At 41.0% G+C, this 15471-nt stretch overlaps 1 protein-coding gene and 1 long non-coding RNA gene across 2 annotated transcripts; both read left to right on the top strand.

The window, feature by feature from the left end:
• Positions 1-1339: 1339 nt before the first annotated feature.
• LOC133975483 (zinc finger MYM-type protein 1-like) lies at positions 1340-6459 on the top strand. The gene is made up of 3 exons (XM_062413441.1): positions 1340-5150; positions 5264-5366; positions 5736-6459. The coding sequence occupies exons 1-3, from the start codon at positions 3655-3657 to the stop codon at positions 6261-6263; spliced, it is 2127 nt and encodes a 708-aa protein (XP_062269425.1). The 5' UTR covers positions 1340-3654; the 3' UTR covers positions 6264-6459.
• A 1411-nt stretch (positions 6460-7870) lies between these two features.
• LOC133975184 (uncharacterized) lies at positions 7871-10184 on the top strand. The gene is made up of 3 exons (XR_009924739.1): positions 7871-8156; positions 8929-8980; positions 9248-10184. It is a non-coding gene; the product is annotated as an uncharacterized LOC133975184 (long non-coding RNA).
• Positions 10185-15471: the final 5287 nt, after the last annotated feature.

Here is a 15471-nt window from a genome sequence, read left to right as displayed (position 1 = left end):
AGCTCCATTGAGATCGACCACCTCGTCGATAGCTCTGCAGACTCATTACGATTAACATTAGACTCAATAGCGCCTCTAAAAAAGAAAAATGTCAAACATAGTAAATTAGCTCCGTGGTATAATTCCCAGACAAATGAGTTAAAACAATTATCAAGAAAACTAGAAAGGAAGTGGCGCGCCAGCAACAATGTTGAAAATCGAAATAGACTGGAAGAATAATGTTAAAGAATATAAAAAGGCTCTCCACAAAGCAAGAGCCGCCTACTATTCAAAACTAATAGAAGAGAATAAAAACAACCCCAGGTTTCTCTTCAGCACTGTAGCCAGGCTGACAGAGAGTCACACCTCCACCGAACCCAGTATTCCTCGATCCCTAAATAGCAATATCTTTATGACCTTTTTTAATGATAAAATTCAAACTATTAGAAATAAAATCAACCATCTCCTGCCCTCAATTGGCACTAATACCCTCCCAACAACAGAGATCTCAGAAACGGCTGAGAATCCTACCCATTACTTAGACAGCTTCTCTCTGATCACCCGTGATCAGTTTACCAAATTAATCTCAGGTTCTAAACCAACAACCTGTATCTTAGATCCCATTCCTACCAAATTACTTAAAGAAATTCTGCCCCTAATTGATAGTTCGTTACTTAACATTATCATCTGTCATTATCATCAGGTTATGTACCACAGTCTTTTAAAATAGCTGTCATCAAACCCCTACTCAAAAAACCCACCCTAGACCCAGAGGTTTTAGCCAATTACAGACCAATATCTAACCTCCCCTTCATTTCTAAAATCTTAGAAAAAGTGGTAGCCAATCAGCTGTGTGAGTTTCTCCAGGAAAATAATATATATGAAGACTTTCAATCGGGGTTTAGAGCCAATCAGAGACAGCCTTGGCAAAAGTCACTAATGACCTTTTAATAGCCTCAGATCAGGGACTTGTGTCTGTCCTCGTTCTGTTAGATCTCAGTGCAGCACTCGACACAATTGACCATCAAATTTTATTACAAACGACATTGCCCTTGCTTCCAATGACACAGTCAGGAACTTGGGAGTGATCTTCGATCCTGATTTATCCTTTAATAGTCACTGAAAACAAATTTCTCGGACCGCTTTTTTCCACTTGCGTAATATTTCAAAATTAGACATGTCCTTTCACAAAAAGATGCAGAAAAACTAGTCCACGCCTTTGTTACATCGAGACTGGACTATTGTAATTCATTATTATCAGGCTCCAGCAGTAAGTCGTTAAAGACTCTACAGCTTGTCCAAAATGCTGCAGCACGTGTCCTGACGAGAACAAAGAGAAGAGAGCACATTTCTCCAGTATTAGCATCGCTACACTGGCTTCCAGTTAAATCTAGAATAGAATTTAAAATTCTCCTCCTCACCTTCAAGGCCCTTAATAAGGTGTTAGTACCTTATAAACCCGCTAGAGCACTCCGCTCACAGAATTCAAGCCTACTTGTCGTCCCTAAAGTCTCTAAAAGTAGAGTAGGAGCCAGAGCTTTTAGCCATCAAGCCCCTCAGCTGTGGAATAATGTACCACTTTCAGTTTGGGAGGCAGACACCATCTTTTCGTTTAAAAGTAGGCTCAAAACCTTCCTTTTTGATAAAGCTTATAGTTAGAGCTAATTAGTGCGCCAGAACGTTACTTGTTCTATTTTATGACACATGACACACGGAGCTTCTCTTTCCAGCTTCTCCTTCCTCTTCTCCATCCCTATCCCCCTTCCCCGGAATCCCTTTGCTTTATCACCCGCAGATCCAGGGCCTCTGTGGCCGCACCATGGATTGCGGTTTGTGGATCGCGCACCGGGGGTCGTGGTGTTGGATCCAGTGTGGCGGATTCTGAGTCATGTGGGCTGATCGTGGTGCTGGTGGCGGACCCTGTGTCTCGTTGGCATTGGGCATGGGCGGTGGACCAGGACCACGGTGGTGGCTTGTGATGGGTCCTAGTGGACGGTGACTTGATTGACTTGATTGATTGATTGATTCATACAGTGCATCTATTAGCAGCACTTTCTTGTTCTATGATGGGCAATTCAGGGTTCAGCATCTTGCCACAGGACACTTCGGCATGCAGATGGGGAAGACTGGGGATCGAACTGCAGACGACTCTTGAAGTACAGCTGTTCTACCCTCAGCCACTGCCGCATGGCAGCAACTCAATGCATTTAGGCATCTAGACGTGGTGAAATTGACTTGCTGAAGTTCAAACTTTGAGTGTGGCATGGTTGTTGGTGCCAGACGGGCTGGTCTGAGTATTTCAAAAACTGCTGATCTACTGGGATTTTCACATAGAATGGTCCAAGAAAGAGAAAAAATCCACTGAGCGGCAGTTGTATGGACGAATACGCCTAGTTGATGTCAGACGAGAATGGGCAGAGTGGTTCAAGATGATAGAAAAGCAACAGTAACTCAAATAGCCACTCGTTACAACCAAGGTATGCAGAATAACATCTCTGAACGTGCAACACGTTGAACCTAGAAGCAGATGGGCCACAGCAGCAGAAGACTTTTGCCAAAATTGGACAATCGAAGATTGGAAAAATGTTGCCTGGTCTGATGAGTCTCGATTTCATCTTCGACATTCAGATGGTAGGGTCAGAATTTGCCATATACAACATGACAGCATGGATCCATCCTGCCTTGTATCAACAGTTCAGGCTGGTGGTGGTGTAATGGTGTGGGGGATATTTTCTTTGGCACACTTTGGACCCTTTAGTACCAATTGAGCATCATTTAAACGCCTTGTTGAATCAATGCTACGAAAAATGAAGACAGTTCTGAAGGCAAAAGGGGGTCCAATGCGGTAATAGCAAGGTGTACCTAATAAAGTTGCCAGAGTGTATAAATCAAATTTTTATGCAAATCTACTATTATAGTCATGGCACCCCCTAGCTGTGACAGGAAGTACCATGTTTTATACTTTACATGCTAAACCTAGCTTTTTCATTTGATCCACCTCAAAATTGGTCAGCGAAGCCTTGAGACACTGGTGAAGTTATGTAGTGACACTTTACATTGAATGCTGATGGCGTGACCTTCGATGTAACGCCAACAAACAGGAAGTGGCTCTAACTTCACCACAATCTGCCTCTAACTTTACATCACTATACGATGAGTCACTACCAGTGGCGGTGCGTCAATACAGGGCGCTGGGGCGCCGCCCACCCTACAATTTTGAGATGAAAAAAAAAAAAAAAAAAAAATGACATGTCAAAAAACATTATATATCAAATAATTTAATAAGAAATGTACTGTTTTAAAGCGTTAAATGTGTGCCGGAGACCGTAAGCCCCTGTCAAAAACCACTTAAATGTGACCAAATATAATATATTGCCATTCGTTGAATGATAACATACGATAACGTCACTGAGAGAGAAGCCACTCCTCCCTGTGGGCGCCGGTCAAGTGGAAGTCTATGGAAGCCAAAAAAAGGGGCAGGAACATTTGAGCAAGGACAGTTCTCATTGGCGGATGACAGTTCGAGCCATGGGCGCACGTACCTTGCGCCCACAGCCAATGAAAGGGTTTCTAACAGGACTGTCCAATCAGAGACCTTTTGTGATTCCCTCACATCACATATCTAAAGGTGCAGCATAGTTAGCACTTAGCAGATACTTGTTTTAATCTGAGAGTATGGCGAATGAAAACTCTATTGTAGCTATTCACAGAACACCATTCAATCGACGATCGGATGTCGATAAAAAGAAACTAAAAGAAATGGGACCTGACCGTCCGGATTTAAAACTTGAACAGATAAGCACTGACCGCGGAAGAACCTACAAGCGGAGCTTCTCCTCCAGCCTTTATGCTAACCGGAGCTGGTTAGCGGGCTGTGCAGTGAGTAATGCGTTTTTTTGTTTCCCCTGCTTGTTGTTCCAATGTACTGGGACTGAAATACTCTGGACTACAACGGGGATGAGGGATCTAAAGCACTTCACCCAGAAATGCAAGAAACACGAATCGTCTCTCTGCCATCTCACTAACAGCATGAAGCTAAGTCTCTTTGGGAGACTGAGTATAGCGGAACAGCTCGACGAAGGGTACCGAATTGGCATCCGTAAACACAATGAGGAAGTAAGGAAGAACAGGCACATTCTCTCAAGAATTATAGACTGTATTAAGTTCTGTGGTGCATTTGAGTTGGCACTGCGTGGTCATGATGAGAGCGAGAGCTCTGATAACCCAGGGATATTTCGTGGCTTGGTGGACGTTGTTGCCTCACTCGACGGTGCACTGAAAGACCATCTCGACAGCGCGACTGTGTTCAAGGGAACATCCAAAACGGTCCAGAATGAACTTCTTGACTGTATGCTGGCTGTTGTTAGGGAAAAGATCATAAGCGAGATTCAAAGCAGCGATTTTCTATCGATCCAAGCAGATGAGACCACGGATATTAGCACACAAACCCAGCTTGTGCTTGTGCTTCGCTACTTAAATGGTGCTAACCTGGAGGAAAGATTCTTTGAGTTCATCCCTCTGCAGTCAGCTACAGCAGCGACCATTGCCATGGCATTAAAAGAACGCCTTGCTGCCATCCTCCCAGGTGAGCAGAAAGTTAAACTCATCTGCCAGGCATATGACGGTGCCAGTGTAATGAGGGGTACCTCTTCAGGTGTTCAGAAGAGAATCCAGGACGACTACCCAACTGCCCACTATATCCACTGCTATGCCCATCAGCTCAATCTTATAATGCAACAGGCCACCTCTCACATTGTTAAAGTCAAGAACTTTTTTTCTGACTTGGGTGGATTAGCTGCGTTCTTTTCAAGATCCCCGAAGCGGACCGTTGTCCTTGATAAAACAGTGGCCCGTAGACTGCCAACGGCCAGCAATGTGAGGTGGAACTTTCACAGCCGTGCCGTCAATACTGTGTTTGAGCACAGAGATGACCTCATTGACTGCTTTGAAAGAATTCGAGCATCAGATGGCTTTGATGACAAGACCAGCCACGAAGCAGGAGGCCACATCAGGCTACTGGAGGATCCTGATTTCAACTTCTTCCTTAAACTGTTTCATCGGATAATGCCACACGTGGACATTCTCTATGCCAAGCTCCAGAACAGAAACATAGATTCAGTCTATATAAATCGCTGCATCCAGCAGTTCCAAGAGGACATACAAAAAATCAGGTAATTTCATTATTGTTATTATTCTGTAAGCTTAGTCATAACATTCTTATTTTACATTAACCATAGTAATAAGACAAATGTGATATTTAAATTATTATTATTTTTATTTACAGAGATTCAGTCCATGCAATGGTGGTGGAGCACAGGAGTGGCTCTGAGCAGCCGAGGAAGCGCCGGGCTATCGATCAAGATGAGCTTAAAAGGATTGCCACAGAGGTGAGTGTCAAAATCAGCAGATGCCTGTGTTAAAGTTCAATGTTTTGTCTTTCCCACAGCAGAACACATGTTGGAAATTGTGAGATTTGTGTGGATATCATATCAGACTATACTTTATCTAAAATACCAATTCGAAATGTTGATGAGCCATCAGACCTAATTCCTGGCTTTTGTGTGTCATGGAGTGGGGGTGTGTGTGTTTCATAGCACCAGGCTAGTTCCTGGCTTTTGTGTGTCTAGAGCCAGAGCTGTTAGACTCTGATTGTTGGCTTTTGTCTGCAGCCAGGACAAGATGGTTGAAGTCAAAGGTTATTAGCATCTAAATGCCCCACACCTTATCTGTCTGTCTCTCTCTATATTTATCTGTAGGTATGCGACACCATACTTGGACACACCAAGGAACGCTTTGCCTTCAAGGACCACCTCATCAGTGCCACCTTACTGGACAGCCCCCAGTTTGACCACTACCTCGCTGCATTCCCTGAAGTTGCTCTGGCCACAACATTGAAGGCCTATCCTGTGCTCGATGGAAGTAGGCTGAAGACAGAGCTTACCCTCATCTATGGCTCAGAAGAATTCCGAACCTGTCGTGGTGCTGTGGATCTTTACCAGTTGTTCAAAGACAATAACCTTTCTGAGGTATTTTCAGAGACAGAAACACTGCTTAAAATCATCATCACAACTCCCATGGCCACTGCTGAGGCTGAGAGGTGTTTTTCAACACTGAAAAGGGTTAAAACCTTTCTCAGGAACACAATGACTCAGGACAGACTGAATGCCTTAGCCATGCTCTCAATGGAAAAAAGGCTTGTCACAGACATGATTGACTTTAACCAGAAGGTGATAGAGAGATTTGCCAGCTTGAAAGAGAGGAGGGCTAAGTTTCTTTACAAGTAGTAGGGCCTACTCTTGACAAACAACAAATGTAAAATGTTATGTCTCTTCTGCTCTAAACCTCTTTCGTGTGAGGGTGTGGGCACCTTTTTTATTCTGTTCATCTCTGAAACCCTACCCAATGTCTCTTACCTATGTCCCTACCATTCTGCTCTGAACTGTCATGCCCAAAGTAACAGGTTATTAGGGCCCGAGCACCGAAATCGGTGGGAGGCCCTATTGAAATTGAAATGATTATTATTATTATTAGGGCCCGAGCACCGAAATCGGTGGGAGGCCCTATTGAAATTGAAATGATTATTAGGGCCCGAGCACCGAAATCGGTGGGAGGCCCTATTGAAATTGAAATGATTATTAGGGCCCGAGCACCGAAATCGGTGGGAGGCCCTATTGAAATTGAAATGATTATTATTATTATTATTATTATTATTTTTCTTAGCTTAAATGAATTGGCTTTTTGAGGGCTTTAATGTGCTCAAAAAGTTGTAGGAGTTTGCAGTAAATTCGAAGGCGGCGTAAAATTACGTATTCTGGAGTATTTTGAAAAGGGCGTGGCAAAATGGCTAAAGAGCGCCACCTACGGAAAAGCCCCTCATTTAGCATTCACCGATCCTCAAAAAAAACAAAGATTATTGTGTATCATGACTAGATGCACAAAAAAGTCCATCAGTGCATTATGAATAACGCAACAGGAAGCCCGCCAGTTTGACTTTAGTGGCCATTTTGGTCATATTCCATATTTTTTCTTTGATGTACTTGTCGTACAGCTTTCATCAGATCAACTTCAAATTTAGACGATCGTCATCACAACAAATTGGAGATCTAAAGTTATTGAAGGATTACGTTTTAGCAAAACCGTCTGACCGTGGTGTGGCGTTAAAGTTTGATTAAACGCCATCAAAACACGGGCTTCTATATCTCAGACTTATTTTGTCCTATCGAGTCCAAACTACACACATAAGACAAGAGTAGAGATATGAAGACATCTATACAGAAATCGTGACTTAAAGTGACAGCGCCCCCTGGTGACAGCAGGAAAAGTCTTGTTTTTGTCACGTTTTATGTTTTTATATACTAGTCGTACAGCTTTTATCAAATCAACTTAATATTTAGACGACTGTCATCACAACAAAATGAAGATCTAAAGTTATTGAAAGATCGACTTTTCGTCAAACCGTGTGATTGTGGCGTGGCGCTAAAGTTTGATGAGACTTCGGTGAAACGCACTAAAACACGAGCTTCTGTATCTTGGACATATTTTGTCTAATCAAGTCCAAACTAGACACATAAGACAATAGTTGCGATATGAAGACATCTATACAGAAATCGTGACTTAAAATGACAGCGCCCCCTGGTGGCAGCAGGAAATGTATAGCTGACACTCTGATGTATTCCTGCTCATCCAATATGCAAAACCATGTCAAACTTTGTTTAATGGGTCTCAAGACATTGATAATGTAGCCATAAGATTATTGTGACTTTTTATCATGCGGTTTATTAATGGCATGGCTTGAAAGTTCATCAGCTCGTCGGAGAGAGTCCCATTGAATCCCATGTTAAAATGCCCAATTTTAGAGTAGAATTAAACCTGTTTACAGCATTATTCAAACTTTGGTTTTAGTCTCAATCGCTATGTTCTTCCTTCATTAAAACTCTGAGGGGGTGAACTTTTTCGTAACTACCTCTATATCGCTATAATAAGCGATATAGTGGTTTGAAATTTACGTGACGTCACAGTGAGCTGCGCCCTCCCTTCTCCTTACTTTTTCCTGTGTCATTGAACACAACTCGAGACTTTCGAAACCTCCCACTCAGTATCGGATGAATAACACAGTTTGATGTTTTGCTTGTTCTGCTGACGGACACGTTAAAGACGTCTGCGCTCCCGTTTCTGTGGTAAGTCAAGCTCAGTATTTTATTTAGATGTGTAGAAGTGATTCGCAGGGTGTTTTAGTACCATGCATTCGAGCTAACGTCCGTTAGCATGGAGGCTAAATACGAACTCCGATCTGGGGCATTAACTCCTGTTTAATGCGAACGGCACTATTACCGACACACACCGATATGAACCGACATGAGTAGGTCCGCCCAGCAGTGGCATGCGTTAGTTTATGAGGTTAAATCTGAGACAGGAGACTGTGTGTGTCCGGTGAATTAGCTCCATCAGGATATCTATTGCTATAAAATGGTTTCACTCGCCAAGGCATTTGACTTGACAATGTTACACAGTTAGTTATTCTACTGAAACAGACTTACAGTGATCAATTGAAACGTGCGTATTTAAAGTCACATCTGTATTTTAAGAGCAGATGTTTAAAGGGGAATTCAACTTCCAAAGCTCTTTATTCAGAGTATTGTTATGATGTCTTACAGAGAAAGCTAAACGTTCTGCTGCCTGCACTGTTTACATTGTAATCTCAGGCAGATTTCACTGAATTGTTCTGTTAAATATAAATAAATTATAGCCTTGTATCTTTATTAGAACAGACAGTGTAATAGAGAATTTGATGCTGATGTACACTAACTATTTCCTAAGCTGAAATGATTATGATCTGTTTAACTTTGAAGTAATACACTTCCTTTTTTACCATTTAAAGTGTGTTAAGGACTTAACCTGGCACATGTATGACTTTACACATTTGTATATTTATGTTGAAATTTTCTCTAGCATGTCCAGCATGAGACAACTGGAATTCAACCACATTGAACACCGACTTCAGGTACAGACCTCTTTTCATTAATTACAAACAACCATGGCAAAGTACTGCACATAATACATTGTGTATTAAATAATATATGCAATACTTTGAATGTGAAATAACTCCATACTGTACATTCATTGTCATGGTAGTGCACGTTTTAATCCAAAAGCATATTCAAATACACAGTTGAATATCCACAGAAAATAAGATTACACACTTTGTTCATATGTAACTCTTCCTCTACAATAATGACGATCACTTTCATGTTTCCTATCATTTTATTAGGGACAGACGAGCCTGAAGGACACAGCTGTGATGACCATGTTCTGTCTCTTATGGCAAAGCAGAAATATAAAACACTGGGTTCTTATCTAAAGTGTATCAAATCAGATCTCCACCATGTTGCTGCTGAGGACATCAGGTGCTGCAGTTCTTCATCTATGAAGAGAAAAAACGCACTGTTAAAGAATGTTTTGTGTTGTGTATAAAGCACAACAGATTTCTGATAGAACTGTTGTACTGTGGTCTTGGTTTATATCCTCATGGTGAAATGTACATATTTTAAGTCCCTTCTGATAAAAGTGCTGAAAGAAATACAACATTGTACAAATACATAAAATGTCTTTCTACCTCATCAGTACTATTCAAGGTGATAATCTCCCACAGACCTATTGATAACAGTCCAAATCAAGTCTTTCCACTTCTCTCAGTGTGAAAACATAATTCTATAATTAATTTGAGAACTGTTTACAACACTGATGTGTGGAGATTAAAATCATACCTAAACTGTCTAATTCACTGTAAAACTCCATGACATTCGCAGGCCATCTGTAGTTAAGGGAGCAACGCATGGAATGATGTGTAGATTACTAGTTTGATGATGCATGAGGAGAGGCGGTGGTCGAGTGGCAGAAACTTGGACTATGGGCAGAGAAGGTCTCTGGTTCGTCTTTGGTTCGACTCCATGGAGAGACAACAAAAGTCGAACCTGGATTGATCTGTCCAAAAATCCAAGAGTCTCCCTACCCTCTCTAGTGCCCATGAGCAAGGCACCTCACTCCCCCAACATCTGCTCCCCCGAGCGCCGTACATGGTCGCTCACTGCTCTGTGTGTCCTGCACCAGATGGGTAAAAAGCAGCGATTAAATTTCCCTACCTGCATGAGTGTGCCTTTGCATGTCTGTGCATGTGTTTGGGATGAATAAATGGATTTTAATCTTAATCTTTTAATCTTAATCAGTTGTCTTCCAGTTGACCAGCATGAAGCTGCAGATCTCCACCATGTTGCTGCTGGGGACATCAGGAGCTGCATTAATGAGGAGCAGAAGCGTACTGTTATGAATGTTTTGTGTTGTTTATGAAGCACTACTTATTTCAGCTAGAACCGATGTACTAGGGTCTGGGTTTGTATCCTAATGGTTAAATGCACATACTTTAAATCGCTTTTGATAAAACGTGACAAAGAAATACAACATTGTACACATAGATAAAATGTCTTTCTACCTCATCTGTAATATTCAAGGTGATGATCTCCCACAGAGCTGTTGATAACAGTCCACATCAAGTCTCTCCACTTCCCTCAGTGTGAAAACATAATTATATAATTAATTGGAGAAGTGTTTACAACACTGATGTGTGGACATTATAATGTTATCACTACTGTCTAATTCACTCTACAACTCCATGACAGACTAAATAAACAATGTGAAAATAGTAATGGCGGATATACCATCCTGTATCAGAATATTGGTGAAACAGTTACTATCACATGAAACGTAAACGTGTAGCGTATTGATAGTAACTCATTAAAAAAAATAATGTCAAAACCAAAACAAGACTGTCGAGTTATCTTGCTTCAATCTGTTCATTAGACGTGATAAATAAACGGTAACTTTTATAACAATTACATATTACAAAAAACTTGAGGCATGTAAGCATATGATGATAGATAAAGCAATAGGTTATGTTGGATAGTTTCAAGGTTACTTACCTCTAGTTCAGCACCAGCGGCTGGCCAGAAGAAGTGGAGCGATCTTCCTTGCCGCACAGGGCAAACGCAGGCAATGTGGAGACGAGCGCTTGGTCATCGAACGTTCTCTCTTCCCCGACCGCAACAGACTTGAAATTGCCTGTGCTCGGGCCCGTTAGTGCTACAACGTAGCCCTAGTTATTATTATTATTATTATTTTTCTTAGCTTAAATGAATTGGCTTTTTGAGGGCTTTAATGTGCTCAAAAAGTTGTAGGAGTTTGCAGTAAATTCGAAGGCGGCGTAAAATTACGTATTCTGGAGTATTTTGAAAAGGGCGTGGCAAAATGGCTCAAGAGCGCCACCTACGGAAAAGCCCCTCATTTAGCATTCACCGATCCTCAAAAAAAACAAAGATTATTGTGTATCATGACTAGATGCACAAAAAAGTCCATCAGTGCATTATGAATAACGCAACAGGAAGCCCGCCAGTTTGACTTTAGTGGCCATTTTGGTCATATTCCATATTTTTTCTTTGATGTACTTGTCGTACAGCTTTCATCAGATCAACTTCAAATTTAGACGATCGTCATCACAACAAATTGGAGATCTAAAGTTATTGAAGGATTACGTTTTAGCAAAACCGTCTGACCGTGGTGTGGCGTTAAAGTTTGATGAAACGCCATCAAAACACAAGCTTCCATATTTCAGACATATTTTGTCCAATTGAGTCCAAACTAGACACATTCGACAAGAGTCGCCACCAGAAGACATGGGTGCAGAAATTGTGACTTACAATCACAGCGCCCCCTGGTGGTAACGCGAAATGTCTTGTTTTGGTACGTGTTATGTTTTTATGTACTACTCAGACAGCTTTCATCAGATCAACTTAAAAATTAGATGAGACTCTACAAAACAAGATGAAGATCTAAAGTTATCAGAATTTAAACTTTTCATCATACCGTGTGACCGTGGTGAGGTCTTAAAGTTCGACTAAACGCCAATATAAGCGAGCTTCTGTAACTTAGACATATTTTGTCCAATCGACTCCAAACTACACATATAAGACAAGAGTCGCGACCGGAAGACATCTACCTAGAAATCATGACTTAAAAGGAAAGCGCCCCCTGGTGGCATCAGGAAATGTCTTGTTTTGGTCATCTTACTCTTTGATGTATTTCCCTCCAGCCACTTTACTAAACCATGTCAAACTGTGTCAAATTGGTCTCAAGATATTGATAATGTAGGCATAACATTATTGTGACTTTTCATCATGCAGATTGTTAATGGCGTGGCATCAAAGTTCATCAGCTCACCATGACCAATGAATCCCATTTTAACAGAGTTACCCTGAACGCAGCATGAGACCGCTTTCGGTTTGTTACGTCTCACACTTGGATGAATTTCTCCTCATTCACTTTGCTAAACCATGTCAAACTGTGTCACATGGGTCTCAATATATTGATAATGTAGGCATAACATTGCTGTGAGTTTTCATCATGCGGATTATTCATAGCTTTGCAGCAGACTTCTTCAACTCGCCATGACAAACGAAGCTGCATTTAACACAGCTGCAAGTGAACGCCTCATGAGACTCTGAAAGAAGTTACGTCGTCACAAGCTGCGGAGCTGTGTATCACGAAGAACCGGAGAACGGTTGGCGAGTCTGGATGAGAGGACGGCGGCGGAGTCACTGTGGACGTTGTTCGCTCAGCAGGTTAGAGTGTGGGACTCAAAGGTTTTTGTCCCCTCTCCCGTTGTGTCTTTTCCTGTGTGAACTCTGCCGCTCTCAACAGCAGCACTGGCTATGAGCTAGCTCCTGCTAGCTCCGACGAAGCATCTCTCAACTGCTACGTAAGTTAAACGGACACTTCTGACTGACTGTGATGATAAGCAAAAGAGACACTGTGGATGTGTGATGTGTTGTACTGCATTTGTTTGATCTGTTTACTAATACTAGCTCTAATAAATACTGTATAAATTATATTTTGCTCCTGAATTGAACTGTGTTAAAGGGGTTCACATGGAAAATATATGTTCAATTATGTAAAGGGTGATTAGTATTATACTAATGGAGATTTAGCACTTGCTACACATTGTAAGAGCAGCTGTTCAAAGGAGCACTACGTCTTTTAAGGCTCTTTATTCAGAGTCACGGTGTTGATGTCCTGTCACGTGTTACAGTGAAAAATAACCGTGTCTCCCACCTTCAGTATTTAAATCGTTAATCTCAGACTGACTTCACTGAATTCTTTTGTTAAATATGAGTAAGTCATAGCCTTGTACCTTTACTAGAACAGACAGTGTCATACAGAGTTGTGGGCTTATATGCACTACCTATTTCCTAATCTGAAATGATTATGCTCTGATTAACTTTGAACTAATATTTTATTTTTACCATTTAAAAGTCTGTTAATTACTTAACCTGGCCCATGTATGACTTTACATATCTGTGTATTGGTTTCATGTTCCTCTAGAAGGTCCAACTTGACACACAACTTGAATCCAACCAGACTGAACACTGACTCCAGGTACAGACCTGATTTCATTACTTAAAAACAATCAAAGTATTGCACATAATACATAATGTATTAAATTATAATGCAATACTTTTAATGTGAAATAGCTCCATTAAAAACATTCATTGTCATGGTAGTGCACGTTTTAATCCAAAAGCATATTCAAATACACAGTTGAATATCCACAGAAAATAAGATTACACACTTTGTTCATATGTAACTCTTCCTCTACAATAATGACGATCACTTTCATGTTTCCTATCATTTTATTAGGGACAGACGAGCCTGAAGGACACAGCTGTGATGACCATGTTCTGTCTCTTATGGCAAAGCAGAAATATAAAACACTGGGTTCTTATCTAAAGTGTTTCAAATCAGATCTCCACCATGTTGCTGCTGAGGACATCAGGTGCTGCAGTTCTTCATCTATGAAGAGAAAAAACGCACTGTTAAAGAATGTTTTGTGTTGTGTATAAAGCACAACAGATTTCAGATAGAACTGTTGTACTGTGGTCTTGGTTTATATCCTCATGGTGAAATGTACATATTTTAAGTCCCTTCTGATAAAAGTGCTGAAAGAAATACAACATTGTACAAATACATAAAATGTCTTTCTACCTCATCAGTACTATTCAAGGTGATAATATCCCACAGACCTATTGATAACAGTCCAAATCAAGTCTTTCCACTTCTCTCAGTGTGAAAACATAATTCTATAATTAATTTGAGAACTGTTTACAACACTGATGTGTGGAGATTAAAATCATACCTAAACTGTCTAATTCACTGTAAAACTCCATGACATTCGCAGGCCATCTGTAGTTAAGGGAGCAACGCATGGAGTGATGTGTAGATTACTAGTTTGATGATGCATGAGGAGAGGCGGTGGTCGAGTGGCAGAAACTTGGACTATGGGCAGAGAAGGTCTCTGGTTCGTCTTTGGTTCGACTCCATGGAGAGACAACAAAAGTCGAACCTGGATTGATCTGTCCAAAAATCCAAGAGTCTCCCTACCCTCTCTAGTGCCCATGAGCAAGGCACCTCACTCCCCCAACATCTGCTCCCCCGAGCGCCGTACATGGTCGCTCACTGCTCTGTGTGTCCTGCACCAGATGGGTAAAAAGCAGCGATTAAATTTCCCTACCTGCATGAGTGTGCCTTTGCATGTCTGTGCATGTGTTTGGGATGAATAAATGGATTTTAATCTTAATCTTTTAATCTTAATCAGTTGTCTTCCAGTTGACCAGCATGAAGCTGCAGATCTCCACCATGTTGCTGCTGGGGACATCAGGAGCTGCATTAATGAGGAGCAGAAGCGTACTGTTATGAATGTTTTGTGTTGTTTATGAAGCACTACTTATTTCAGCTAGAACCGATGTACTAGGGTCTGGGTTTGTATCCTAATGGTTAAATGCACATACTTTAAATCGCTTTTGATAAAACGTGACAAAGAAATACAACATTGTACACAGAGATAAAATGTCTTTCTACCTCATCTGTAATATTCAAGGTGATGATCTCCCACAGAGCTGTTGATAACAGTCCACATCAAGTCTCTCCACTTCCCTCAGTGTGAAAACATAATTATATAATTAATTGGAGAAGTGTTTACAACACTGATGTGTGGACATTATAATGTTATCACTACTGTCTAATTCACTCTACAACTCCATGACAGACTAAATAAACAATGTGAAAATAGTAATGGCGGATATACCATCCTGTATCAGAATATTGGTGAAACAGTTACTATCACATGAAACGTACACGTGTAGCGTATTGATAGTAACTCATTAAAAAAAATAATGTCACAACCAAAACAAGACTGTCGAGTTATCTTGCTTCAATCTGTTCATTAGACGTGATAAATAAACGGTAACTTTTATAACAATTACATATTACAAAAAACTTGAGGCATGTAAGCATATGATGATAGATAAAGCAATAGGTTATGTTGGATAGTTTCAAGGTTACTTACCTCTAGTTCAGCACCAGCGGCTGGCCAGAAGAAGTGGAGCGATC

Source organism: Platichthys flesus, chromosome 19, assembly GCF_949316205.1.
Source record: "Platichthys flesus chromosome 19, fPlaFle2.1, whole genome shotgun sequence".
Lineage (NCBI taxonomy): Eukaryota > Metazoa > Chordata > Actinopteri > Pleuronectiformes > Pleuronectidae > Platichthys > Platichthys flesus.
This window is presented reverse-complemented; position numbering and strand designations above follow the sequence as displayed.